The sequence below is a fragment of the Desmodus rotundus genome, chromosome 5 (assembly GCF_022682495.2).
Source record: "Desmodus rotundus isolate HL8 chromosome 5, HLdesRot8A.1, whole genome shotgun sequence".
Classification (NCBI taxonomy): Eukaryota; Metazoa; Chordata; class Mammalia; order Chiroptera; family Phyllostomidae; genus Desmodus; species Desmodus rotundus.
Window position 1 is genome coordinate 45770810 of NC_071391.1, and position 24939 is coordinate 45795748.

Consider the following 24939-nt stretch of genomic DNA (forward strand, 5'->3'; position numbering starts at 1 on the left):
TCTTTATAGCTGAATCCCTTTTTTCCCAACATTTGGACCCACCTTATCCTGAATGACAGACAAGTAACAAAACAAGACTAGAGCTTTAAACGCTCTTTAGTAACTATTTGGCTCATTGCAATGTTCTACAATTAAAGAAAATATTATAAACAGCAAGAAATAGAAAGTCAGAAAATTGAATAGTTGATAAGAGATGGGTAATATTAGGCTCAACTTCATATTATTAAATTATTACAAATGTAATTTTGAGGGGGTCAATCTCAATTATTTTAACTTTTACTGCAGGCTGGTTGCTAAGGGTTGTTATATAGCAGCAGTATAGATAGATACTTGGTAATACCAAGTTTAAGAAGGCTATTTGGAGGACAACATAAGTGCTGTAAAAATACAGATGTTAAACCAGATAACAATGTAATTGATTTCATTCATACATATTATGGATGAAATAACCCATTCATGGTGTTGCTGGGCTATTGAAAATACTGATTAATGTTTAAAGTGGTTTGCTTCTTCTAATTATTAGAGGTATATAAGTATTTGCCCTTTATACAGGATGAGTTTTTAACTATTTGCTCTGACTTATAGGTTATGGTTCAATCTATTTTGAAGGAGAAGTGAATTTGACAAATTTAAATTTGGATGATATTGTGCATATCCGAAGGAAAGAAGTTATTGTCTATTTAGATGATAACCGAAAACCACCTGTGGGTGAAGGGCTAAATAGGTATGACTTTCTTTTCTTTTTTCTTTTTTTAATATTTATTTATTTTTAGGGAAGGAGAAAGAGGGAGAGAAACATCCATGTGTGGTTGCCTCTCGCTCATACCCTACTGGGGACATAACCCAGGCATGTGCCCTAGACTGAGAATTGAACCGGTGACCCTTTGGTTCACAGGCTGGTCTCAGTCCACTGAGCCACACCAGCCAGGGCTGAATTTCTCTATATATTTAGGAAATAATCAGCTAAATCACAGTTTTTTTCTGTAAACACAAGTATGTTCCTGTTACATAACGTTTTTTTTGCAATTTGCTTTTTTTGACTTACTGTACAATGTGTGTTGTTTCTCTACTTTCATTTAAAAGGATAAATGCAAAAGACTATGACTTTTTGACTCCCTTTTCCTAATATTATCAAGTTCAACTGTTAATATCTAAAAACATCTTTAGTAGTATTTTATTTTCATATTTCTGTGGTGACCATGCTTAAGTCTTTCTCTGTATTTTAGTGTGAGATACAAGCTTCTGATATCTCTTTGGTGAAAGGGCCATAGTTCAAATCATTTATGTTCACAGCCTACCAAGATTGAATTACAGAGAAATAGAAAATCTGAATAGTCCTGTAAATAATAAATTGAATCAATAATCAAATAATCTCCAAGTCAAAAAAAGCTTCAGTGGTGAATTCTACTGAACATGTTTTTTAAAAGATTTTATTTACTTTTAGAGAGAGGGGAAGAGCAGGAAAAAGAGGAGAGAAACATCATTGAGCAAAGGATACGTCAGCTGGTTGCCTCTTGCATGCCCTCAACTGGGGACCTAGCCTGCAACCCAGGCATGTGTCCTGACAGGGAATCAAACCAGCTACCTTTCTGTTAACAGGCTGGTGCTCAATCCACTGAGCCACACCAGTGGGGGCTCTACTGAGCATTTAAAGAAGAATTAATACCAGTTCCTCTCAAACTCTTCTCAAAAATCGAAGAGGAGAGAATACTTATGAACTCATTCTGTGAGGCAATCATTACCCTGATTTTAAGCCTTGACAAAAATATTGTAACAGGACTACAGACCAATATCTGTGATGAATATTAATGTGAATATCCTCAACAAAATACTGGCAAACAGAATTTAATAGTACATTTAAAGGTTTACACACCATCACCATATGGGATTTTTCCTGCAATACAAGGATGGTTCAACGTACGAATATTGGGTTGGCCAAAAAGTAAAGTAAAAGACACCTTTTTCATTTTTACCAATAACTTTATTGATTTGGATATTTTGAATATGTCAGTTATCTCCTGCTATTTACCTATGTCAGTTATCAGTATGTCAGTTACCTCCCCAGTGGGTAGAGGCCAGAGCTGCTGCTAAACACCTTCCAATGCATAAGACAGCCCCACAGCAAAGAATTATTTGGCCAAAATATCATTAATGCCAAGAAACTTCACAAACCACTTTTGACCTGTCAGTTGGTCACAGCACCTTCTCCACACACCGCACAAATCTTTTTTTGTGTTTCAGTTGTGTTTTTGCCTTCTCAAAATAATAAAGTATAATATGCTGAAAATAGGTATTTTCTTCCATCGTAAGTATTAAAATGGGTGCATAAAAATTCACCAGTTTTGATAAAGCTTTTTTTTAATGCATGCTGATATGACAGCTGTCACTATACTATCAAGATTGTTTTGAATAAAGATAACTGAGCACAACTAGATCCATCATACAAAAAAACCTTTTTGGCCTACCCAATACCTCACATTTACAGAATGAAGGAAAACTTGAGTATCTCCTTTGGTTCAGGAAAAGCATTTGACAAAATTCAGCATGCTGTCATGATAAAGACACTCAACAACCTAATGCTAGAAGGAAACAACCTCAACATAATAAAATTTGTTATTTGAAAAAGTCTACAGTGAATGTCATACTCAATAGTAAAAGACAGATTTTTTTTCTAAAATCAGGAGCAAGACAGGTTTGCCTTCATTACATCTGTTCAACATAATACTGGAAGTCTGAGCTAGAGTAATTAAGCAAGAAAAAGAAATAGAATCCAAATTGAAGAAGTAGAAAGAAATTTTTCTCTGTTTGCAGATGCTTTCATCTTATGTAAAGATAGCCTAAAGATTCCACTAAAAAAAAAAAAAAAACCTCTTAAAACTAACAAATTCAGCACTATACAAAATCAATATGCAAAACTCAGTTTCTGTACACTAACCATGAACAATCTAAAGAGGAAGTTAAGGAACCAGTTCCATTTACAATAACACCAAATAGAATAAAATGCTTAGGAATAAGTAAACTTTACCAAGAAGGCAAAAGGCTTGATCACTGAAAACTATGAAACATTGCTAAAGGAAATTAAAGAAGACAAATAAATGGAAAGATAACCCATTTTCATGGATTGGAAGACTTAAAATTGTTAAAATCTCCACACTGTCCAAAGCAACCTACAGATTTAATGCAACCATATCAAAATCCCAATGGTATCTTTTTCAGAAATAGAAAAGTCCACCCTAAAATCATATGGAATCTCAGGGGATCCTAAATGGCCAAACTGAACTTAAAAGAACGAAATTTGGAGGGCTCATATTTTCTGACTTTAAAATTTACTACTACAAAGCGACAGTAACCAAAACAGTGTGGTATTGGCATAAAGACAGATAATACAGACTAATGGAACAGAGAGAATAAGAGGACCCACAGATAAACCCTCATGTATATAATTAAATGATTTTTGACAAGATTGCCAAGACCATAAAATGGGGAGAGAACAGGCTCTTCAACAAATGCTTTTAGGAAAAGTGGATATTCAGAAGCAGAAGAGTGAAATTTAACCATTACATTATGCCATATATAAAAATCAAGTGCTCTGGCCAGTGTGGCTCAGTTGGTTGGAGTGTCGTCCAGTAAACTGAAAGGTTGCAGGGTCGATTCCCGGTCAAGACACATTACCTAGGTTGCCAGTTCAGTCCCCTGTCAGTGTGCAAACGAGAGGCAACCAGTTGATATTTCTCTCTCAAATCGATGTTTCTCTCCCTCTCTTCTCCTGTCTCTAAAATCAGTAAGCTTGTCCTTGGATAATGATCAAAAAAAAAACTTAAGATGGATCAAAGACCTAAAACTAAACATATATAAGACCTAAAACTAAAGTTCTTGGAATAAAAATTTTATTTTCTTTCAGTTTCATGACATTGTATTTGACAAGAATTTCCTGGATATGACACTAAAAGCACAGGCAACAATATTAAAAATATATTTAAACAAATTGAACTACATCAAAATTTAAAACTTACATACATCAAAGAGCACAATCAACAGAATGGAAAGGCAGCCTACGGAATGGGAGAAAATATTTTCAAGTCATATATACGATAAGGGGTTAATAACCAGAATATGAAGGGAGAACAGCTCAACAACAAAAATTTAAAGTGGGACTTGAGTGCACATTTCTCAGGAGGTGATATATAAATGGCAAACAGGCATCTGTAAAGATGTTCAACATAAATAATAGGGAAATGCAGTCAGAACCACAATGAGTTATCACAACCATTAGGATGATTAGTTTAAGAAAAATACATTTTTGCAAGAGTATGGAGAAATTAGAATCGTTGTGTATAGTTTGGTGTGAAAGGAAAAAATGGTGCAGCTGTTATGGAAAAGAGTATGATGGTTTCTCAAAAAATGTAAAATCCAACAATACCACTCTAGGTGTGTATCCAAAAGAATTGAAAGGAGGATCTTGAAAACATGTTTACGCACCCATGTTTGTAGCAGCACTATTCACAGTAGCTAAGAGAAGAAACACATAAGTGATAGATGAATGGATAAACAACATTTATCTACATGCAGTTGAATATTATTCAGCATTAAAAAAGGGAAATTCTGATACAGGTGACAACATGGATGAGCCTTCATTATGCTAAGTGAAACAAGCCAGTTATAAAAGATAAATACTGTATGATGCCCTTTTGAGGCATCTAGAGATCCAGATTCATAGAAATAGTAGAATGGTAGTTGCCAATAACTAGAAGTAGGGGGAAATGGAAATGTTTTGTAATGCTATAGGTTTTCAGTTTTGCAAGACAAAATAGTTCTGAAGATTGGTTGCAGAACAATGTGAGTATATCTAAGACTACTTAATATACAGTTAGAAAAGTCTAAGATTGTAAAATTTATGTCATACCTTTTTACCACAGTAAAAATGTTTTTAAAAGTCATCTATTACTACATGCTAGTCACTGTGTTAGGTACCAAGCATACAGAATGAATAGGACACAGTCCTTGAACTCAGTTATTGATATTAGACAGTTAGTTACATTAGCACTGTTGTCATCTTCACACTCATTATGTAATGCACGATACTTCTGATACGGTGTTTTGCTGTGTATAATGCACACTTTTGTGCCCAAATTTTTGATGGAAAAATAAGGATGCACGTTATACATGGGTATTACTAATTTTGTATCTCTATAAATGTTTTTCATTTTTATTTATGCTTGTGCATGAAAAGTATAACTCTAGAAAGTAATAATGATATCCTTATGCAAAATAATGTCCTAGAATATGATAATTGGCCTTATATATATAAATAAAAAATTGAATTAAAAAATTAAAACAAAAAGTTTCTTTCCTGAAAGTCTGGACTAGAACGTGGGTGCACATTATACACAGAGTACAGTATACACGGCAAAGTATAGTAATTTTTTTCTGCAAGCATTTGTTGTTCATCAGTGGTAGTTACTGCTATCATTACTATTGTTGCTAAGTACACTAGCACTGTAAGGCCTTCTCTGAGATTTAGGTCTTAGCACTGAACTGTGGTTACTGACCTGTCGCACTGAACAATGTCAAGGATGCATAACTTAAGTATTATTAAAATTAGATTGGAAGTAATTGTATACCATAGTAGTTTGGAATAAATGGAATTTGACCCTTGAATCAGATACTGAGCTAGCTGATGTGGGGGTTAATTCCTTGCTCTTAAGCTTATGTACTTTGGGAGATTAGACTCAAGTCTATGAAACATCTGCAGAGTAATTCCAAAGTAACATAGGTACCTTTATTTGCTATTTCTATAGATGTTTCTTGGCTTTCTGGTCTCAAATATGAAACATTGACATTTTACTTGGTTGTATGTTACAGGAAGGCTGAGGTTACATTGGACGGAGTTTGGCCAACAGATAAAACATCTCGTTGTTTAATAAAGAGCCCAGATCGACTTGCTGATATCAATTATGAGGGACGATTAGAAGCAGTTTCAAGGAAACAGGGAGCTCAGTTCAAAGAATACCGTCCTGAAACGGGTTCTTGGGTGTTTAAGGTACAGTCACATAACTTATTATTAACTATAGTTAGAGTCACAAAATGTTTGTTATTTTCAAATTAGGAAATACATGTAGAGATACATCATGATTTGCTCCAAATTAAATATCTAGTTAAACCCCAGAGCAATAAGAGCTATTTATAAACTTTATGGCCTCACAATTCAATCTTGTGAGCATTTAGATATACTTCCTAAGGTGTGATTTTTTAATACGTGGCATCATTTAGGGACATCAGGCAGAATTTTTATCTCTTGATGAATCAACTCCTAAATTGTCATTCTTTTAAAGACTTCTGGGATGAGAAGATTGCCTTTCTCCTTTCCTTGATAGTTTAACCCATTGGTATCTTTCTCTTCTAGGCCAGTTGGGTTATTTAACTTAATGAAAGCTCTTGTGTTGGTAGAGAACAACTAGGCAGTATATAGATGTGAAAATAATAATGGCTTTTTTGGGTTTCATTTCCTGTGTTACTATATTTAGTAATTATAGAGCAACTAGTACATGCATCATCATCTTCTAAATCTTAATAAAATGGTAAAGTGTCATGGGTGACATTTCATTGTGCTTTAAATAAATTTTTGATATCTTTTTTTTAGCTAGTCTGCAATGTAGTAAGGACAAATACTTTGGAAGCTCTTCTGAATAATACAGTGTTAAAAGTAATTTTGTTGGATTCTTCTTCTCTTAGGTCTCCCATTTTTCTAAATATGGCCTTCAAGATTCTGATGAAGAGGAGGAGGAACAGCCATCCAAAACTAGTACAAAGAAGTTGAAGACTGCTGCTTTGCCCCCTGCAGGCCAGACCACACCATTCCAGATGACTCTTAATGGCAAACCAGTACCTCCACCCCAGGTAGAGAAAGGACAGTGAATTTGAATGGAATCCGTGATACAGAAGTTAAAAGCAAGTCACTCAGCTAGTACAAAGCCCCCTGTAAAGCCCCCTTGTTTTATGACCCCCTGGAACTTTGCAAAGTACAAATATATTGCCAATCATGTTGAAACTAGTATAAGGGAGGGCATGAGGCGGTACTGGCATCTGTTTTTTATTTGAGAGATTTAAAGAATTCTCTTGGTCTTTGAATCATTCCTTCTACAGATTGTCTTTCTTAAAAAGCTCCCACTTCATTTGGACTTGCTGAATTCTCTGCTCTGTGATCAACTTAAGACATAGCCTTTTGCTTGTATGGGTTGATGCAAAGTAAATCCTACTTTTGTTGACTGCTGATGCGCAAGTTTAATCTTGTTCTTTATCTCTGTGGTTTTTTAAAAAAGTTCAATTAGTTTTCTGCAAGGATTTTTAACTGTTTTCTCAAGTTGTTTGCTTATACTTCAGGTAACTTCTTGATATTTGTATTTCAACGATACATAATCTTTATGAAAATAAAGTTTTAAGAACACAAATGAATTATTTGAACTGGGGAGGTTAGGGGATTCATTGTTTTTTTGCAATTTCTTCTATCATACTCTTTTTCAGTATTGTTAACCAGCATAAACCTTTTGTCCTTGTAAGAAAAGGTTTGTAATTTAAATATTGGATAGTTTCGTAGCCAACTCATAAGAGATTTACTTTCATTTGGATGTTGTTTATATTTAATCAAGTTACAAAAAAAAAATTTTCTTTGCTGCCATACTCCCTTAAATAAGAGAGCTTGGTATAGAATTCCTTTGTAAAGAATCATCTCTACCTCTCAGCTGCTAAAAGCAGAACCTTTGGAATTTTCCATGCTACAATTCTTACAGCTGCTGATCTGTGCAATTTTTATGGTTTATTAAATAATTTCTTGGGAGGCATTTTCTGGAGATTGTTATGTTTGTGTGTTTACGTTTGTACATACAGAGTAAGGGGAAGGGTATGATAAAAGTGGGAGATGGGAACTGTATTGACTTTTATGTTTATAATCTTTGTAGCATTTAGAATACCCCTAAGATATCTCTTCTGAACTAACAAAACGCTGCAAATGGGCTTGGTTTTCTAGTTTATGCTGTCTGTATCATACAGTTTTTATAATCCCTTTCCTTCCAAAGTGTTTTTTGATCTTAACATTATATGTATTCTTTAGGATAAGAGTCAGATAGCCTTATTTTCTGCCAATAAATTAATACAGAGGAGCCTTAAAATACAGCTGGGGGGGGGGAAGCTTCATCCATGGACAGATGAAAATTTGTGAAATTTGACTATCACTGGTTTTTAGGCTCTTTAATTTCCAGAATACAAATAGTAACAGATAATTATAAATTCCTGTGTTGACACTTGAGTAAATGAGAGCTCTTTGACAAACTCAACACCAAAAAATTTCAGAACAAGCTTCTAGAAAAAAGGTGATAAGGATCAAAATGGGCAAAGAGGATACCATGGACAGGGGTCTTTTTTTCAGACACCTTCTTTGAGGAAGTGGGTAGGTAGCCTTTGACCTGTTGAATAGGGAAAGCAGACATGGGAGAAATGGTTCAAGTTGTTTAGATATTGTGGCTAAGGTGTTAAAATAGTTAGGTGGATTCTAGAGAACTCCTCCTTCATATATTGCCCAGTGGTTGCCCAGTTTTTAGTACCAAAGACCTACATTTTACTTGTCATGAAAATACTAAGCCAACTGAATAAACTAGGAATAGACAACTGAATCTTCTTATTCTCCGGATCAAGAGAGCTATCCTCACACTGTCACGTGCCCCCCTTAGAGAGGTTGATTTCTATGGTACACTGTTCTTTCAGTCTGCTGTAGCTTTTTTCCCCTGTGCACAATCTCAGGTTTTAGGAGGATTTACATTTTTGTTTAATGATCACATTTATTCCACTGCCTTTTATATAACATCTTCTGTCACCTCTTTGTAGTTTGTTCTTCAGTGTTATTTTGCTCCTAAAGAGGGAGTAAATCTAAGCAATCAAAAAACATAAGGTAACTAAAATTTCACGTAATCTTCTATGCATTTTAGGGCACATTTTAGCAGAGAAACCTTTACACAGATGAAGTAGGGCACTTGCAGAAATGTTTTATTTGGTAGTTAGAATATTATTTCCCAAATGATGATCTGAGATCCAGTTTTTAGCTGGCCGCATCAATACCTTCAAATAAGTTTAAAATATTTTTAAGGAAAAAGGTCATTAGGATTTAGAATAAAATTCCATTTCACCTATGTATACTTTTTTTAAAGTAAAATGGCAGCTATCTAAATTTATCTAGATTAATATATATTTTAATATATTTTTATGTAATTTATATACATATAAAATGATTGTACAGCTGCAAGCCTTCAAATATTATTGTTATTGAGTCCTATACCTCCTGCGGTGATGCTCCTTCGTGTATGTGCAGAAATACATACACTTAATTTGGTGGGCCTTTGAAACCCTGACATAAAATTTTTCTTGAGAACATAACGTTGTTGACAGGGCTGATTTTCCAGCAAAATAAATATAGAACAACCTTTGCAGTTAAGAAAAAAGCTGTTTTGGAGACAGGCAACAGTAGTAGTTATATACTAGATTGAACTGTTTGGGTAAGAGGACAGTATGAATTATTTTGACACCTGTTTGACCATTCTACACCCTTTGTAGAGTAAGGGTGTCTTGATTTACTGTACCCTCTTTTATCACTCTACCTACTGAATTAAGAGATGCTTTATCTTTAGGGTATTGGCAGCTTTGTTTTTCTGAGGAAAATTATTTTGAGTTAAGAGTGGAGGTTTCTCAAAATCATTAAAAGTTCTAATCATGAAACCTCACCCTCCCATATACCTAAATAGGCAGTCATTTCAGCTATGTAGTTAGCATTTGTAATGTACTGTGCTGGTATTTAGACATGAATAAGATATCCCACTTTAAAGAGACTACAATGTGGGAAAGGGAGAGTTAAAATGATACTCTGGCTGCTTCTCCCAGTACATGCTTCTCTTTTCCACAGACCTCCCAGGAGATTCCTTTTTTATTTTCTCCTCAATTCCTTCTGAGCCTTTGTATTATTATTATTATTATTATTATTATTATTATTTTCTTTCTAGGACTGGCTCTGAAGAAGTACCTGACCTCCCAAGATTTCACTGAAAATAAACACAGACATATTTTGTGGGAGTTTATTGCAATTACATAGGTACATTTTAACAAAATTCAGGGTTCCAGGAGCTCATCTCATGGTTTCATAGTACTTCACTTTCCCCATGAACACTTATCGGATGATATGTTGTAGCTTTGGACTATGCTTGAGGATGGAGCAAATAAAACCTTGATTCTTATCATTCTTCTAAAAGATAATGCTGGTCCCTTAGGTCTCTAACCTAATTATTTGATGAGATCATTCCCATTTGCCTAAAAGTATTCTAGGTGGACATCTCTTAATTTTAGCATTTTTCCTTTGTTGAGTAATAAGTTGGAACTATCTTCTCCTTTTTTCTTTTCCTCTCACCTGTCCTCACTCCTTCTTGTCCTGTCATAGTTAATTGCCTTCTCTACTGTGTACCAAGGACTGCATAAGGCAATGTAAATAACAAAGAAAGTGTTCAGTGAATGTTAAATTTGCCAGTGTGTTTCGTGTTAGATATAGCAAACAGCAGGCCATGTCTGTTTTCAAGTCTCAACAATCTGGTGGTGTGTGTGTGTGTGTGTGTGTGTGTGTGTGTGTGTTTCAAAAATTATAATAAATAGTGATACATTGTATAAAATAGAGAGGGTGTTATGGGAGCCCAACAGAGGAGATTATTGTGAGGTTGACAGAGGATGGGAACATGTCCTAAAAGTGCATTGGTTAAAAATAACATTAGGGAGCTATTGGAGTGAGTGTTCCCATAATCCTTGTAGTTATAATGAGTACATCATCACTAAGGCTGCATTTTTTTCCAGAATTTTAAAACATAAAAGTAATCAGACCTGCCTGTTGCTTCCCCAGTAGGTAAAATATAGTATCATTTTTGCCTTTTGACTGTTACCTAGCTTCCAGTTTCTTAAAGCAAGCTGTGGTGATTGGTCACATCTTAAGCAGCAGTTCACCATGTATCTAACACCTTGATTTTTCTATAGTTATAAATGGGAGCATTCTTTTGGTAACTCTTAACACTTTTAAGCATAAAGGAATTATTCCCAGATTAAAATTGTTCCTGATAATATTACTTTGTTTTCTCTTTTGGGAAATTAGAGTAGACAGTCCTTGTATCTTACATGATACTTCACAAGTATACCTTAAGATTCAGTCACCCAAAAGATGGATTCCAGGCCCCACATTGTGTTAATTAGAAATTTATTTTTAAATGGTTTCTTTAAAACAATGCAAAGTTACTAGAAATTTTGGTATTTGTACCTTTTATTCTTTTCCCAATGACTTCTAACTACAAGGCAGTGTGAGTGCAGGGTGACCTGTGTAAATTGGGAAATGGTAATTGCTAGCTAAATTACGGAAGGCATAGTCTTTGTCTGAAGACCACCCTTTGTTCATTATGGATGTTGCCTTAGGTCCAGAGACCAGACCATGATACTATAAAAAGGTGATTGTGTGAACTGTTGTTTGGAACCCAAGTACTCACAGTGGAAAATTTTAAAATAATTGTTGAATCTTTTTTAGCAAATATGCTACCTCACATTGTATAGAATGGGCAGAATCTAATATTGCTGTATCATATTCTGAATAAACTACATATGTCTTGAAGCTCTATGTCTATTTGGTGTAATTTAATGCTGCTTCCCTGCTCTTTCTACTGTCCACAGAGCCAGAGCCCAGAGGTGGAGCAGTTAGGGAGGGTTGTGGAACTGGACAGTGACATGGTAGATATCACCCAGGAGCCAGTTTTGGATTCCATGTTAGAAGAGAGCGTGCCTGAGGATCAGGAACCTGTGTCCGCCTCAACACACATTGCATCTTCACTGGGAATTAATCCACATGTTTTACAGGTGAAGTCCTAACCCACCCTTACTACAACAGGAAGCCAAACTAATACTTACTTCCCTTGCGTCATATCAGACATCTCCCTTCATTTAAGAGCATTGAGTGCTAACTGGAATAAGGAAAAACAGGAATACAGCCCATGTTTGAGCCTTATTTTCCCATTCAGGGAGGAAAGGCTGTGTTGAGATTCAGAAAGCCTGGATTCTATCTAATTCCAGTTTTATAACTAATTACTATGTGACTTTAGGCAAGTCACTTAACATCTATGAGCACTGATTTTTCTCTATAAAATATTACTTTATCTACTTCATAAGGTAGTTTTGAGGTTCCTGCATTGCTCCACAAAAGTTAAAAAAAAAAAAAAAAAGTAGTACATTCCGTTTTCCTTAAACTCTGTCTCAACTTCCACTTGTCCTTGCCTTTTGATATGTTAATGATTTAGCCTTTGGCTTGTGTTTGACTTCAAAATCATTTAGCAAATGTGAGTGATTGCTCCGTGCCAGACTCTGGTAAGACTAGATACAATGAAGGGAGGAGTATTCTATAGCTTCTACCCTTCAGGTACTTTGAGTCAGTTACACAAATGTTATACCTGCTCTGGGCACAACCTTGAGGCAGAGTGATTTATTTGTTGTTGTAAACTGCATTTTGTGTGTGGCCTTTGGATTTGGGGGAGCACATTCATTCTATAGATATTGCCTTTTTAGATCATGAAGGCATCATTGCTTGCTGATGAGGAAGATGCAGATATGGTTCTGGATCAACACTTCAGCCGCCTTCCTTCTCAAGCAGATACTTCTCAAGAAATCTGTTCTCCCAGACTCCCCATTTCAGCATCCCACTCATCAAAATCCCGTTCATTAGGTACTGTAAAAGATGCTGTTTTATAAGAAAGCTATAAAGTCCTACTTTTCACATATCTTCTAAATTGAGTCAACTTCAATAGTAAATGCACCCCTAAAGGCTTTGACAAGGGTGCCAAGAGAAAATGTACATATATATATATATATATATATATCTGTTACGTGGGACCAATTTTTAAAAGCCGTGATTTGCTTTATTGGTGCCACAGAAGAAGTTATATGGAGAAAAAAGCATTTGTGTTTTCTTTAGGGTTGCGATTGAATTTGCTTATGAATGTGGATTTGATAATCTCACATTTCCTGATTTTTATGAGACCATAGAGGAAATAACAAGTTGTCCTGCATTTTACTCTTTTATTTTGCAGTCCTGACACTATCCTTACTGCCTTTTAGGGGCAAACGTTGCTTCTCATAATGCACAAAACTTGTTAGATTTCCCCTTTTCCGTAAACCTTACCAAATTCCCAGGGAAGTCATTACGTGTTTGATTTTAAAGCCTTCCCTTTTCTAGTGTGCTTGTATCTATGTGTGTGGGATTGGAGGTGGTGGTGTCAGCAGTGGACATAAGCAGGTGTAATGTCAAAATTCCTTGAAAACCAGAGGAACTACCGGGAAGAGATTTCTTTATGTTGTCTTAAAAACTAAACATTTATTTTTCAGTTTTTTGAGTGCCTTAATATATTAACTTTCTTTCTTTAATATTTTAATTAGTAAAGTATCAGTTAAACTTTCATAAACCTTTTCCATAATGGGTACTACATAAAAATCTCATACTTCAACAACTTAGCTCCTTGCTTTAGACAGGAACATATAAAATCAGAAACCAGGCAATAGTAACAAGAACTGTCTTTCTGAAAGGCACTTGTTACATCACAAGATGCCTTGTTGGGTCTGTGTTTCTTTAAGCCTAGCACTGAGCCTTACAATGGTAGGAATTTGAGTTTTGATCTTTTTCAGCATTTTATATTGACTAAGAAATGGTTACATTTGGCAGTCTGACAGGGACATGAGCATTGGGATCGTCTTTCAGTCCTGCTGCTCTAGTAGTTTTGTGGATTTGGATTTGAGCCCAATGTTCTTACTTATAAAATGAAGATAATGATGTTCTTCATTCAATGTAGTTATTAAAGAATGAAATGAAACAATTTATAGAAATTGCTTATGCAGTCTGCTGCAGATAAGTGCTAGATAATTTTTTTAAATAGTAGTAGTAAGGTTTATTATTAATGTTATTGTTGATGTCATCATCATGAGAATTTCTGCCTTGATTTTTCTGGTTGAAAGCGTAATTTCTGCAGTATCTGGTTTAAACCTGCTTCTGGTCTTCTACATCTGATTTAGTTAATTTGGTAAAGCTGTAATTTTGACTTCACTGATTGTTGTTCAAAAAGCAATAGTATATATTCTCTAATAGCTTTCTCCCCCTTCCCTTATTTTAGTTGGTGGGTTACTGCAATCAAAATTTACAAGTGGAGTTTTTTTTTCACCAAGTGCCTCTGTGCAAGAATGTCGCACTCCCAGAACATCATCTTTGATGAATATCCCATCCACATCTACTTGGTCTGTCCCTCCACCCTTGACCTCTGTGTTTACAGTGCCCAGCCCTGTCCCTGAGGTTCAGTTGAAAACAGTGGGTACTCGCAGACAACCCGGCCTAGTCCCTCTTGAAAAATCTGTTACCTATGGCAGGGGGAAACTCTTGATGGACATGGCCCTATTTATGGGACGCTCATTTCGGGTTGGTTGGGGCCCCAACTGGACTCTTGCTAACAGTGGTGAACAGCTAAGTGGCTCTCAGGACCTGGAAAATCATCAGATTGCTGATTCTGTGGAATATGGATTCCTGCCTAATCCAGTAGCTGTTAAATCGTGAGTCATATTTTCACGCTTTTTTTTTTTTTAAGGTTTTATTTCTTTTTAGAGAGAGGGAAAGGGAGGGAGGAAGAGGAGGAGAGAAACATTGATGTGCAAGAGAAACATGGATTGATTGCCTCTCACATGCCCCCAACTGGGGACCTGGCCTGCAACCCAGGCCATGTGCCCTGCCTGGAAACAAACCAACAACCTTTCTGTGTTTGGAATGATGCCCAACCCACTGAGCCACACCAGTCAGGGCTCCTTATGCTTTTTGAGAAGGGCAACATGTGGTAGGTGAGAAAAATTTTTTTATCTTCAGGAAATCTTTCTAGATATATTCTTAGCACAGTTTTAGATAGCAGAAGATATCTATCTAATTAAAAACCATCAAGGTAGTGGTTAAACTTCAGTTGGAAAAGTAACAGACCCAAAGCTAAGACTGCAGCATTCCTTGGGATTTCATTCTTTTTATTACATTAGTCATTTTTTTGTATTTTCTCACTTACTTGCGATTTCTTCACATGTAAGACATACAAGGTCTGTCCAGAAGGTATCCAGCCATATAATGTGAAAAATAGAGACATTTATTGAAGAAGATACGAGAAGTATTGTACATAGGATGACACCTCAATCCCCTTCTAAGTAGGCACCTTGGGACCTCACACAGTTCTCCCAATTGGCATCAGTTGCCCCATTATATTTTCCTGAATCTCATCAATGGTCTGAAATCTCTTCCTTTTCAAAGGTGATTTTAGTTTTGGGAAAAGCCAGAAGTCCCAGGGTGCCAAATCTGGGTGTTGGGGAACTGAGTCACCTGCGTGATTGGATATTTCACCAAAAGTCTCTGTACAAGGTGTGATGTGTGAGCAGGTGCATTGTCATGATCAAGCTGCCAATCACCAGTTGCTTATAGCCGTGGCCTTCTGAATCATCCAAATAGTTTCCATGAAGGAATGTTTAAGCTTAATGCAAAATTTGATGCAGATTCGTTGCTCACTCAGTCATGTTGAATGTGACAGCCACACAGTACACATGCTCACTCAGTGGCATCTACGGCCCCCCTGACTAGTACAGTGAAGTCATTATTCATACATGCACATTCCAGTCCACTCTCCTTGGCTGCCAGGTTACACTGATGTCTCACAACCGTTCTCATTGTATTAACAATGGCCTGGCTTTTTCTGGACACACCTTGTATTCTCAATTAAACACGTTTTCTGTATCTTAGACCTCATAAAATGAATGTATGAACTGTGGATAACTCATGCATAAGTATTTGGAAATAAGGTGACAGTTGATAACTATATATGTTATGTATTTCTATATAATCCCCACCATTAACATTTATATGTGTGTGCTTATAGTTCTATATATTCTATATATATGCCATACAGATTATATGTATAGCTTTCTGGTATTTATTAGGCAATAAGCATACAGTTGTTTTGTGCAAAATAAATAACAGTTTCCTATTTACTTTTTATAATTGCTATAACAAATTGTTCCGTTTTTACTACAAATTAAGTGGTTATGATCACCTGTGGCTCTTAGTTTTTAAAGTTGACTTTGAAGAAATAAACAACAGCATCTCTTGAACCTCACAATTAGGAATGTTGATCCTAAATTTGGGTTATGCACAATGCCATGATATTTTAGAGGTTGTTAATATCAGTCTTAAAAATTGGATCAAGGCCAGATTAACTATACACTTATCTTAATTTAGAGGCAGGTCTTCAGTGGCTTCTGGCACCTTATGAAATATAATTTGAAAAGTGGGAGTCACACAATTTTTGACTCTTGGATTTCATAGTATCTAGATGCATACTGAAGTCAGTTCCAAGTCTAACTGATTCCTATACTTGTTGGAACCTCAGCTAAGAAGCCTTTGGATCCTGAAGGCATGGGTCAGATAATTTGTTAATTTAAAATATAGCAAATGAGTTCAATATAGTTTGACATGAGGAAACAATTTTTTTTTTATTTTTGCATTTTATTTGTAATCATAAAAAGAAACAGTTTTGGTTGTAGGAAAATTCTAGCATCTTTCTTATCTTTATTTTCTATCTTGTTTGTCACTTGTCCTTGTAGCCTAAATGAGTCCCCATTCAAAGTTCATTTGGAAAAACTCAGTTTGAAAGAAAAGAAGCTGGATGAAGACCTGAAATTATACCAGATACCTCTGGAGCTCAAATTAAAACATAGCACTGTCCATGTGGATGAGCTCTGTCCTCTCATTGTTCCCAATCCAGGAGTTGCTGTTATTCATGACTATGCAGATTGGGTTAAGGAAGCATCGGGAGATTTCTTGGAAGCACAAAGTGAGTATAAACTATGCTTCTATTCGATGTCCCAGGAGCAGGGGTAGGAGCATGTGTTCATAGGAGGATAAATTTTAATATGCCAGTGTAGTAATTGTGTGAATACCTGAGCATTGTCTATAGTTGAGTTGGCATGAGTAAAATCCCAAGCAAGGAGAAATTACACCATTGTTTACAATTATTCTTATGGCCTTTATCATACAAGTTCTTGTTCCAAGGAATGGTAGCCAGTCAAATCTCCTGGATTTATGAAATCTCATTCCTCCTTGCTTTTCTAAATTTTACCCATTCTTCCATGGCCAGCTCAATGCCTACTTGATCTTTCCAACAACTTTGTATTTATAGCTTTCTTTCTGATCCCTCTCCTAGTTTTCTCTCTCTAACTATTGTGACCATGATTTTCTGAACCATTACTGTAAACCTGTATATTAGAGTTGGCCCACTCTTAAGTGCTTTAAACAGTGTCATTTAGACTCACTAAATGTTAGGCTATGCCTATAGCAGGAGAGAACAATCCCTCACAAGTTTTTATAAGACATTGTATTTTTTTTAAAGCATTTTGTAAACAGAATTTGATCAAATCAAAGGACTTTTATCATTTGAGGTTGTGTTAGTTATAATTAGGTAGAGGAAACTGTTTCAGGGAGCATTGAGTTAATTTGTTATGTAAGTACCACAGGAACATAGAGTGAGCAGGCAGTTACACCACACACCTCTGGAGCTTTTAAGACACAGCTGAGTAAGGTGGAGACAGATTCAGGGAAATCACCTTAAGTGAATGTTTGGGGTAGTTACTAATGTAAATATTTTTATACCACAATTAGAGTGATGCCCCTCTGTAGTTACGTACGACTTTGTCATAGCATTGTTTTCCTGTCCCTTCCTTAGTTGTGAAGCAGTGGAGCCTAACATGGACATTATGTGAAGCTCTATGGGGCTACCTGAAGGAGCTTGACAGCCAGCTGGATGAACCCAGTGAATACATGCAGATTCTGGAGCGAAGGAGAGCTTTCTCTCGCTGGCTATCCCATACTGCCGCACCTCAAATTGAAGAGGAGGTCTCCTTAACCCGAAAAGACAACCCCGTGGAGGCTGTTTTCAGCTACCTCACGGGCAAGAGAATCAGTGAGGCCTGCTCTCTGGCCCAGCAATCAGGTAAGGCATGTGGTCCTTCTTTGCACCTCTGCCTTCTTCCTACTTACAGTCCCTTCCCCTTAATTGTGGATTTGCTTTTGTCTTCTATCCCAAGCATTAAGTATAGACTTCCCAGGAAGATTGCTGGTTCCTCCAGAATTGGGACTACATCTTCTAGTTTACTTTTTAGAACCTTAAATGTTAAATTTATTTAATTAAAGTTAATTTTGGCTCTTACTGGTGTGTCTCAGTTTGTTGGGCTTTGTCCCACAAACTGAAAAGTGGCTGATTCAATTACAAGTCAGGGCACATGCGTGGGTTGTGGTTTGGGTCTCCAGTTGGGGTGCATGCAGGAGGCAGCTGATTGATGCTTCTCTCACCCATTGATGTTTTTCTCCTTCTCTTTCTCCCTCCCTTTTCCTCTTTCTAAAATAAGTAAAATCTTTTTAAAATGTATTTTAATTTTACATGCTAAGTACTTCCTTGTAATAAAACTAGAAAATGCCAATAAGACCTTCTATAAAGCCGCAAAGATTGTGGATCATTAAAGAGAGAAAGTTATGCTCACTAGCATGCATGTGTAGTGAAAGAGCATCTTGAGTGTCAAAGTCAGGTCCTTAGATCTATTTATTCACAAACTCTATTTTTCCTCCTTTTTCTTTTCTTACCCTAAAATTGAGCTTTTGGTGAAGCACTACCTTTCAGCTTACTAAAAACGTTTGCTTCATTACCTCCACTTTCAATAATTGATAGAACTAGACAGAAAATCAAGAGTATAGAATACTTGAACTTTATCAACCAGTGTTACCTGATAACTACCAAACAAGAGGAAACACCTCAAATCAACAACCTAAGCTTTTACCTTAAGAAACTAGCAAAAGAGCAAACTAAACCAACGGGTAAAAGAAGGGAGGAAATAATAAAGATTAGAACAGATATCAATGAAAATGAAAACATAAAAACAGTAAAGAAATCCATAAAACTAAAAGTTCTTTGAGAAGATCGAGAAACTTAACAAATTTTTATGTATACTGACGATGAAAAAAGGAAAGACACAAATTGCCAAAGACAGAGGTCAGAGGTGAAAGAGTGAACATCAGTATTAATCCTACAAGAAAATGGAATACTGTGAGAAATTCTGTGTCAACAAATTCAACAACTTAGGTAAAATTGACAAATTCCTAGCAAAATACAAATCAATCAAAATGGACTCAAGAAAAAGTAGAAAATCTAAATAGATGCATAAAAAGCAAAAAAGTTGAATTCATAATTAAAATCTTCACTCAGGAAAGCCCATGTGCAGATGTCTTCACTGGCAGACTCTCTCTTATGTTTATACAGATGAATTAATAACAGTCTTTGCAGCTCTTCTAGAAAATACAGAATGGAGCGCTTTCCAACTCATCCTGTGATGACATCATTACCCTTATGTCAAAGTGAATCTATGAAAACCTGCAGCCGGCCATCATACTCAGTGTTTGAAAGGCTGATTGATTGTACCCTAAGATTGGGAACACCATTTCTGTACAGCATTATAATGGATGTTGTAGCCAGTGTATTCAGACAAGAGCAAGAAGCATAAGTTACATAGATTAAAAAATGAAGAGGTAGAACTGTCTTTATTCACAGCCAGCATGATTCTGTATGTAGACAGTCCTGTGGAATCCACAGAAAAGGTTGTGGGACTAAAGAACTTAATTTGACAAGGTCTCAGTATTCAAGGTCAGTATTACAAAATGCAATTGTATTTCTACGTTTTAGTAACACAATCCAAAAGTGAATTAAAAAAACTCCATAATATCAGAAAGACTAAAATACTTAAGGAATAAATGTAACAAAAGTATAAGAGTTGAACACTGAAAACTATATGACATTGCTGGAGAAATAAAAGATCTAAATAAATGAAGAGCCAGTCCATGATCATGGAATACATTTCAACCTCAGCACTGTTGGCATTTTTAGTGAGTAATTCTTTGTCGTGGAAGCTGCCCTGGCATTGTAGGATATTTAGCAGCATCCCTACCCTTCTACTTTTTCTTAACAGTCCTCTCCCTTCTAGTTGTGACAACCAAAAATATCCTCAGACGTTGCCAAATGTTTTCTAGGGGTGCAGAACCATCCTGGTTGTGAGAACTGATGGACTGGAAACCTCAGAATTGCTGAGATGTCTGTTCTCCCCAAATTAATCTGTACAGGGAGGGGCAGAAGCAGGTTTACAGTTGTTCGTGTGGAAAATAATGCAGTGGTTAATACAAGCATAAACTCTTTGTTTCGTGTACTCACAACTGTAAACCTGCTTTTGCCCTACGCTTTACATTCCACACAGTCTCTACCAAAATCTCTAGCAGGTGTTTTTGTAGGTCCTGATCCTTGTTGGAAACGTGAAAAACCTAAACAGTGTTATAAGTGAATGGCATCAGGGGACTCAATACTTTGTGATTTCCAAATTTCCGTAAAGCTACAAGCAGTCAAGACAACGTACTGGCATGAGTATGAACGAACACACAGGTTAAGGGAACAGAAGTGAGAATCCAAATACAAAACCCACAGTCGGTAATTTTTTGCAAGGGGGCCAACACAATTTAAATGTTAAAAGATAATCTTTTCAACAAATAATGCTAGGGTTCTTGGATATTTACGTGTAAAAGATGGATTTAGAGCCTTACTTTACACTAAAATCAACTTGAAGTACTGTAAAATTCTGCCATTTGTTCAAGTATAGTTCTCATCAATGGCAATATCTGAAAAAGTCAAAGATTGGCAAAAGCTGATTGGTTGGTTGTATGATCATAGCAGAGAGAAATGATCTTAATAAATGATTGAGTCAAGATATGATACTCCACTTTTCTTCTCTGAACTTGACTATCTTTCGTGTCCCATGGTATTTACATTTGTTGGCTAGTGAACCCTCTCTTTGGGATTCTGTAGATAAGGATCTTTTTATTTTTTTCTTTTATTATCATTCATCTAGAATATTAGCAGCTCATGATCAGGTGGGCTCAGCACTTACTGCGTGAATCATAGTCCAGTCGTGCTTTCATTGCCTGCATACATCAGAGCGACACCTCGGCCTAGCAGCACCTTCCCAGATGTGTTCCTGATGCATGATTTCTTTCCTGCAGGCCTCTCTAATTTGGGAAGGATACTATTTGAGATGAGAGTCTTAGATTCTGTCAGAACAGTACTTTATAGTCATGTGAGTACTGACCCATATGCAGAAACAAAAGGAAAAGGACTGTTGACTTTTAGGAGGTCTGTATTAAGGACTGAGACAGAGAATTTTTCTCAGCTCACAGTTTAACTGGAAATTTTCATAAGCCAAAATTTCTGTCCCCTCGCATTCTAGCTAGAGTTTTTTATTGCCCCAGCCTTTTGTACTTAAAATTTTTCATTAAAACATATTATCAAGACCTGTAAGATTAAAGGCCTTAACCGTTCTCTTTATATCTTACACACGTTTTTTGTTTAGGTGTGAGTTTGCCATTTCTCAGTGTCATTATATAGTACATCCTAGTTGGGCATGTTTTCAATTTTGTCATCTCAGTTTCACTACAAACCTTTGAGTCAGATGATATTTTCCTCCATTTTATAGATGAAGAGTCTTTTCTAGGGTCACAGAAGTAATAGGAGAATTGTCACTGAGCTCTCTATACTATACAATCCATATATCATTTAGGCTAAACTACTTTGAAGATTTTTCTACCCAAGCGGAAAGTGGTAAGTTCTTGATCAATATTTTGGCACTACTGCAAAAAGCAGTCGCAGGTGTTAACGTTCTCTCTCCTGAGGACTAGAAGAAATAAGGTGATGACCCCAAGTGTTTTCCCAACTCTGTATAAATCCTCAGTATCACCAGAGAACTTCTGTTTTTCTTATAGGTGATCACCGTCTGGCCCTTCTTTTATCCCAGCTGGTGGGTAGCCAGTCTGTCCGGGAGCTGCTTACCATGCAGCTGGTGGATTGGCATCAGCTCCAGGCTGACTGCTTCATCCAGGATGAGAGATTGCGCATCTTTGCCCTCTTGGCTGGAAAACCGGTATTTTCTTCTTATAAACCCACATAAATTTTCTCATAAATTCAAGATTGCTTGAGGTTAAAGTAAAGAACTATCTTTGTAAATTGTACATTTATATGTATAACTAAGCAACTATTTTTGTTGGAAATATTTAATGGAAGCGTACAGAGGTACAACATGTGCATTGTAAAAAAAAACAACTATTTATATAGAAATAAAAATGTTAAAATTTACTATATCATATCATAGTGATAAACAACATAAAGAATTTGTCTTTATAGCAACTTTTGTTACTTACCGTATATGGATATTTTTTATGTTGGGCAACCTCATTCTTTTTAATGGCCACTTCTATTTTATTTTATGGATGATATACTCTAATTATTTTAAGCCAGTTCTCTATTACTCCCTGCCTGTCTGATTGCCATCTTAAAGTCAATTTCCAAAAATGAAAAGGCTGTTCAATTTATTTATACTTTAAGTTTTATAAGTTGGCAACTGTGTGCAGTATGAAGACCTTAGTGATTCACAGTGGTTCTCATTTCTTCTTAGAGCAGTGATTGTCTATATCCACCCCATCACCTGCCACCTAGGGACTGTGTATGTTACTTCTGGATTATTAACACTGCTACCTAGGTCATTTAAAGTGTTACTTGAATAAGTGAATAATTTGCAGACCTGGGACAAAGCAAGGTAATGTACAATTTGTAGCTGTGATGGTCATTTTGTCTCCTGCAGGTGTGGCAGCTGTCAGAGCAGAAGCAAGTTAATGTGTGCTCCCAGTTGGATTGGAAACGCTCGCTGGCTGTCCACCTTTGGTATTTGCTTCCACCAACAGCCTCCATTTCCAGGGCACTCAGCATGTATGAAGAAGCATTTCAGGTATGTGTGTCCAGGAGAACCAGGCAACCATCCTGGTAGTTCTGTTTCTGCCAGAGAAAAAGCCATCACGTCACATTTCATAGTGCTTTTTCCTAACTGCTTTTTTTGAAAGTATCATAAAACAAACCCAGGAAATCTGATGCAAAACTTTTTCCTTTTCTCCTATCTCTGGACAGGGCTAACCTTAAACTTCTCCAAGTGTCTGCTTCTGTGTTATTTAATATGATGTGTTTCCACAACTGACTTTTTTTCTCCGCCAAATCAGTGGGGGTTTTTTCATTCCCGATGCTCTCTTTCTTTGAGGGGGATTCCCCTAGATACTGCCTGGCCTCAGGTGTGCTATAGCCTCAAGTGAGGTCCCAGCTTTACTTCTAAATGTTACATTTCATAATCCTTGTTAGTGTTGAGGTTAAAGTGTTACTACTGTTTTTAAAGCCATCATTTCTTCTGTTCTTCTTACTCTCCATTTTTATTATCTTCGATAGTATTAGTATTTGTTAGTAAAAGGAGAGAACACTAAAGAAACTGAGTGTAATGAGAATGGTGGCAAGAAAAGTGGTGTGACCAGTGAGAGCTATCTGAAGTCTTCGCCAGTCTCTTCACGAAAAGTGGAACATGTCACTGATCTAAATAAATTTAAAACCTTTGACACATTCCATTAGAAGGTGCCACATCATTCTTAATACACACGTCTTGAGTAATTGAGACATGATAGCATCTGTGAAACACACTAGCAGCTGATGTATTGTTTTATCAACTTCCTACTTTCAGAATACCTCTGAGGGTGACCGATATGCCTGCCCTCCACTTCCTTCATACCTGGAAGGCTCTGGCTGTGTGGTAGAGGAGGAACAAGACTCACGAAGACCACTTCAAGACGTCTGCTTTCACCTTCTAAAACTCTACAGTGACAGGTAAATCAGAGCTACACAGTATAGACGCTTGAGGGCTCCCTGAGCTCTTGGGAGTCCTTTCCCTTTCATACCTGGCCAAATTGCCATTAGTCTGTGTAAATTACCAAAATATAACTGATAGTAGTTGAGAATAAAGAGCACTGGAAGTAGACTTAGAAGTCTAAAATTTATTTTAATGAACTTGAATGAAAGAAATACAGTGCACGTGTACTGAAGTATGTGGTTTGGAGATTTTAAGATAACTGTCATCACAGTCAAAACATTACCCCTAAAGAGGTCCCTCATGCCCCTTTGCAATCAGTCACCACCCAGCTACTGACCAACTTGTCATTACTATGGGTAAGGTTTGCTGTTCTTCAATTTATATGATTGGGATCATTCTGTATGTTATCTGTTGTGCCTGACTTTCACTCAGCATAAGGATTTTGAGATTCATTTATGCTAATATGAGTATCAAAAGTTTTTTTAATTGCATAATTTATTTATTTGTTGATGGACAGCAGTTTTCTCTTGGCGGGCTATTATGAATGAAGTTTCTAAACATTTGTATCCAAAAGTGCTTATATCATTTTACATTCCCATCTCTTTCAAATTTTGGTATTGTCATTTTTTTAAATTTTATCATGTTAGTGGGCATATAGTGATACCTCTATAGAGTGGTTCGTGTGTGTGTTTTAATAAGAAATGAGTGATTTATTCTACAATAATATTTTAACACATGCTATTATTACATCTAATCAATTAACTAAAACTGTCTCAGAATTGTCTTTTTGTATTTTATGCTGTATTAGAAACACTGAGGAGTTTTTCTCTAGTTAAAACTAATAGTTCACATCTCATTTCCATTCTTCAAATACTTTCTTTTAAATATAGGGTTTTTGCCCTGACTGGTACAGCTCAGTGGATTGAGCATGGGCCTGCAAACCAAAGTGTTGGTGGTTCAATTCCCAGTCAGGGCACATGCCTAGGTTGCAGGCCAGGTCCCCAGTTGGGGGCACACAAGAGGCAACCACACATTGATGTTTCTCTCCCTGTCTTCTCC

General features: G+C 36.3%; 1 protein-coding gene across 4 annotated transcripts in view; it reads left to right on the top strand.

Moving 5' to 3' along the window:
* The window catches only part of NUP98 (nucleoporin 98 and 96 precursor), a 110153-nt gene that overhangs the window by 75206 nt on the left and 10008 nt on the right, over positions 1-24939 (top strand). For all 4 annotated transcript variants that reach the window (XM_053923692.1, XM_053923693.2, XM_024572806.3 and 1 more), the window contains 11 exons: positions 586-724; positions 5863-6040; positions 6733-6897; positions 11737-11919; positions 12622-12778; positions 14217-14646; positions 16723-16952; positions 17841-18107; positions 21965-22122; positions 22840-22983; positions 23755-23897. In XM_053923692.1, coding sequence (XP_053779667.1) covers positions 586-724; positions 5863-6040; positions 6733-6897; positions 11737-11919; positions 12622-12778; positions 14217-14646; positions 16723-16952; positions 17841-18107; positions 21965-22122; positions 22840-22983; positions 23755-23897 — 2194 coding nt within the window. The remainder of the gene's footprint in view (positions 1-585; positions 725-5862; positions 6041-6732; positions 6898-11736; positions 11920-12621; positions 12779-14216; positions 14647-16722; positions 16953-17840; positions 18108-21964; positions 22123-22839; positions 22984-23754; positions 23898-24939) is intronic.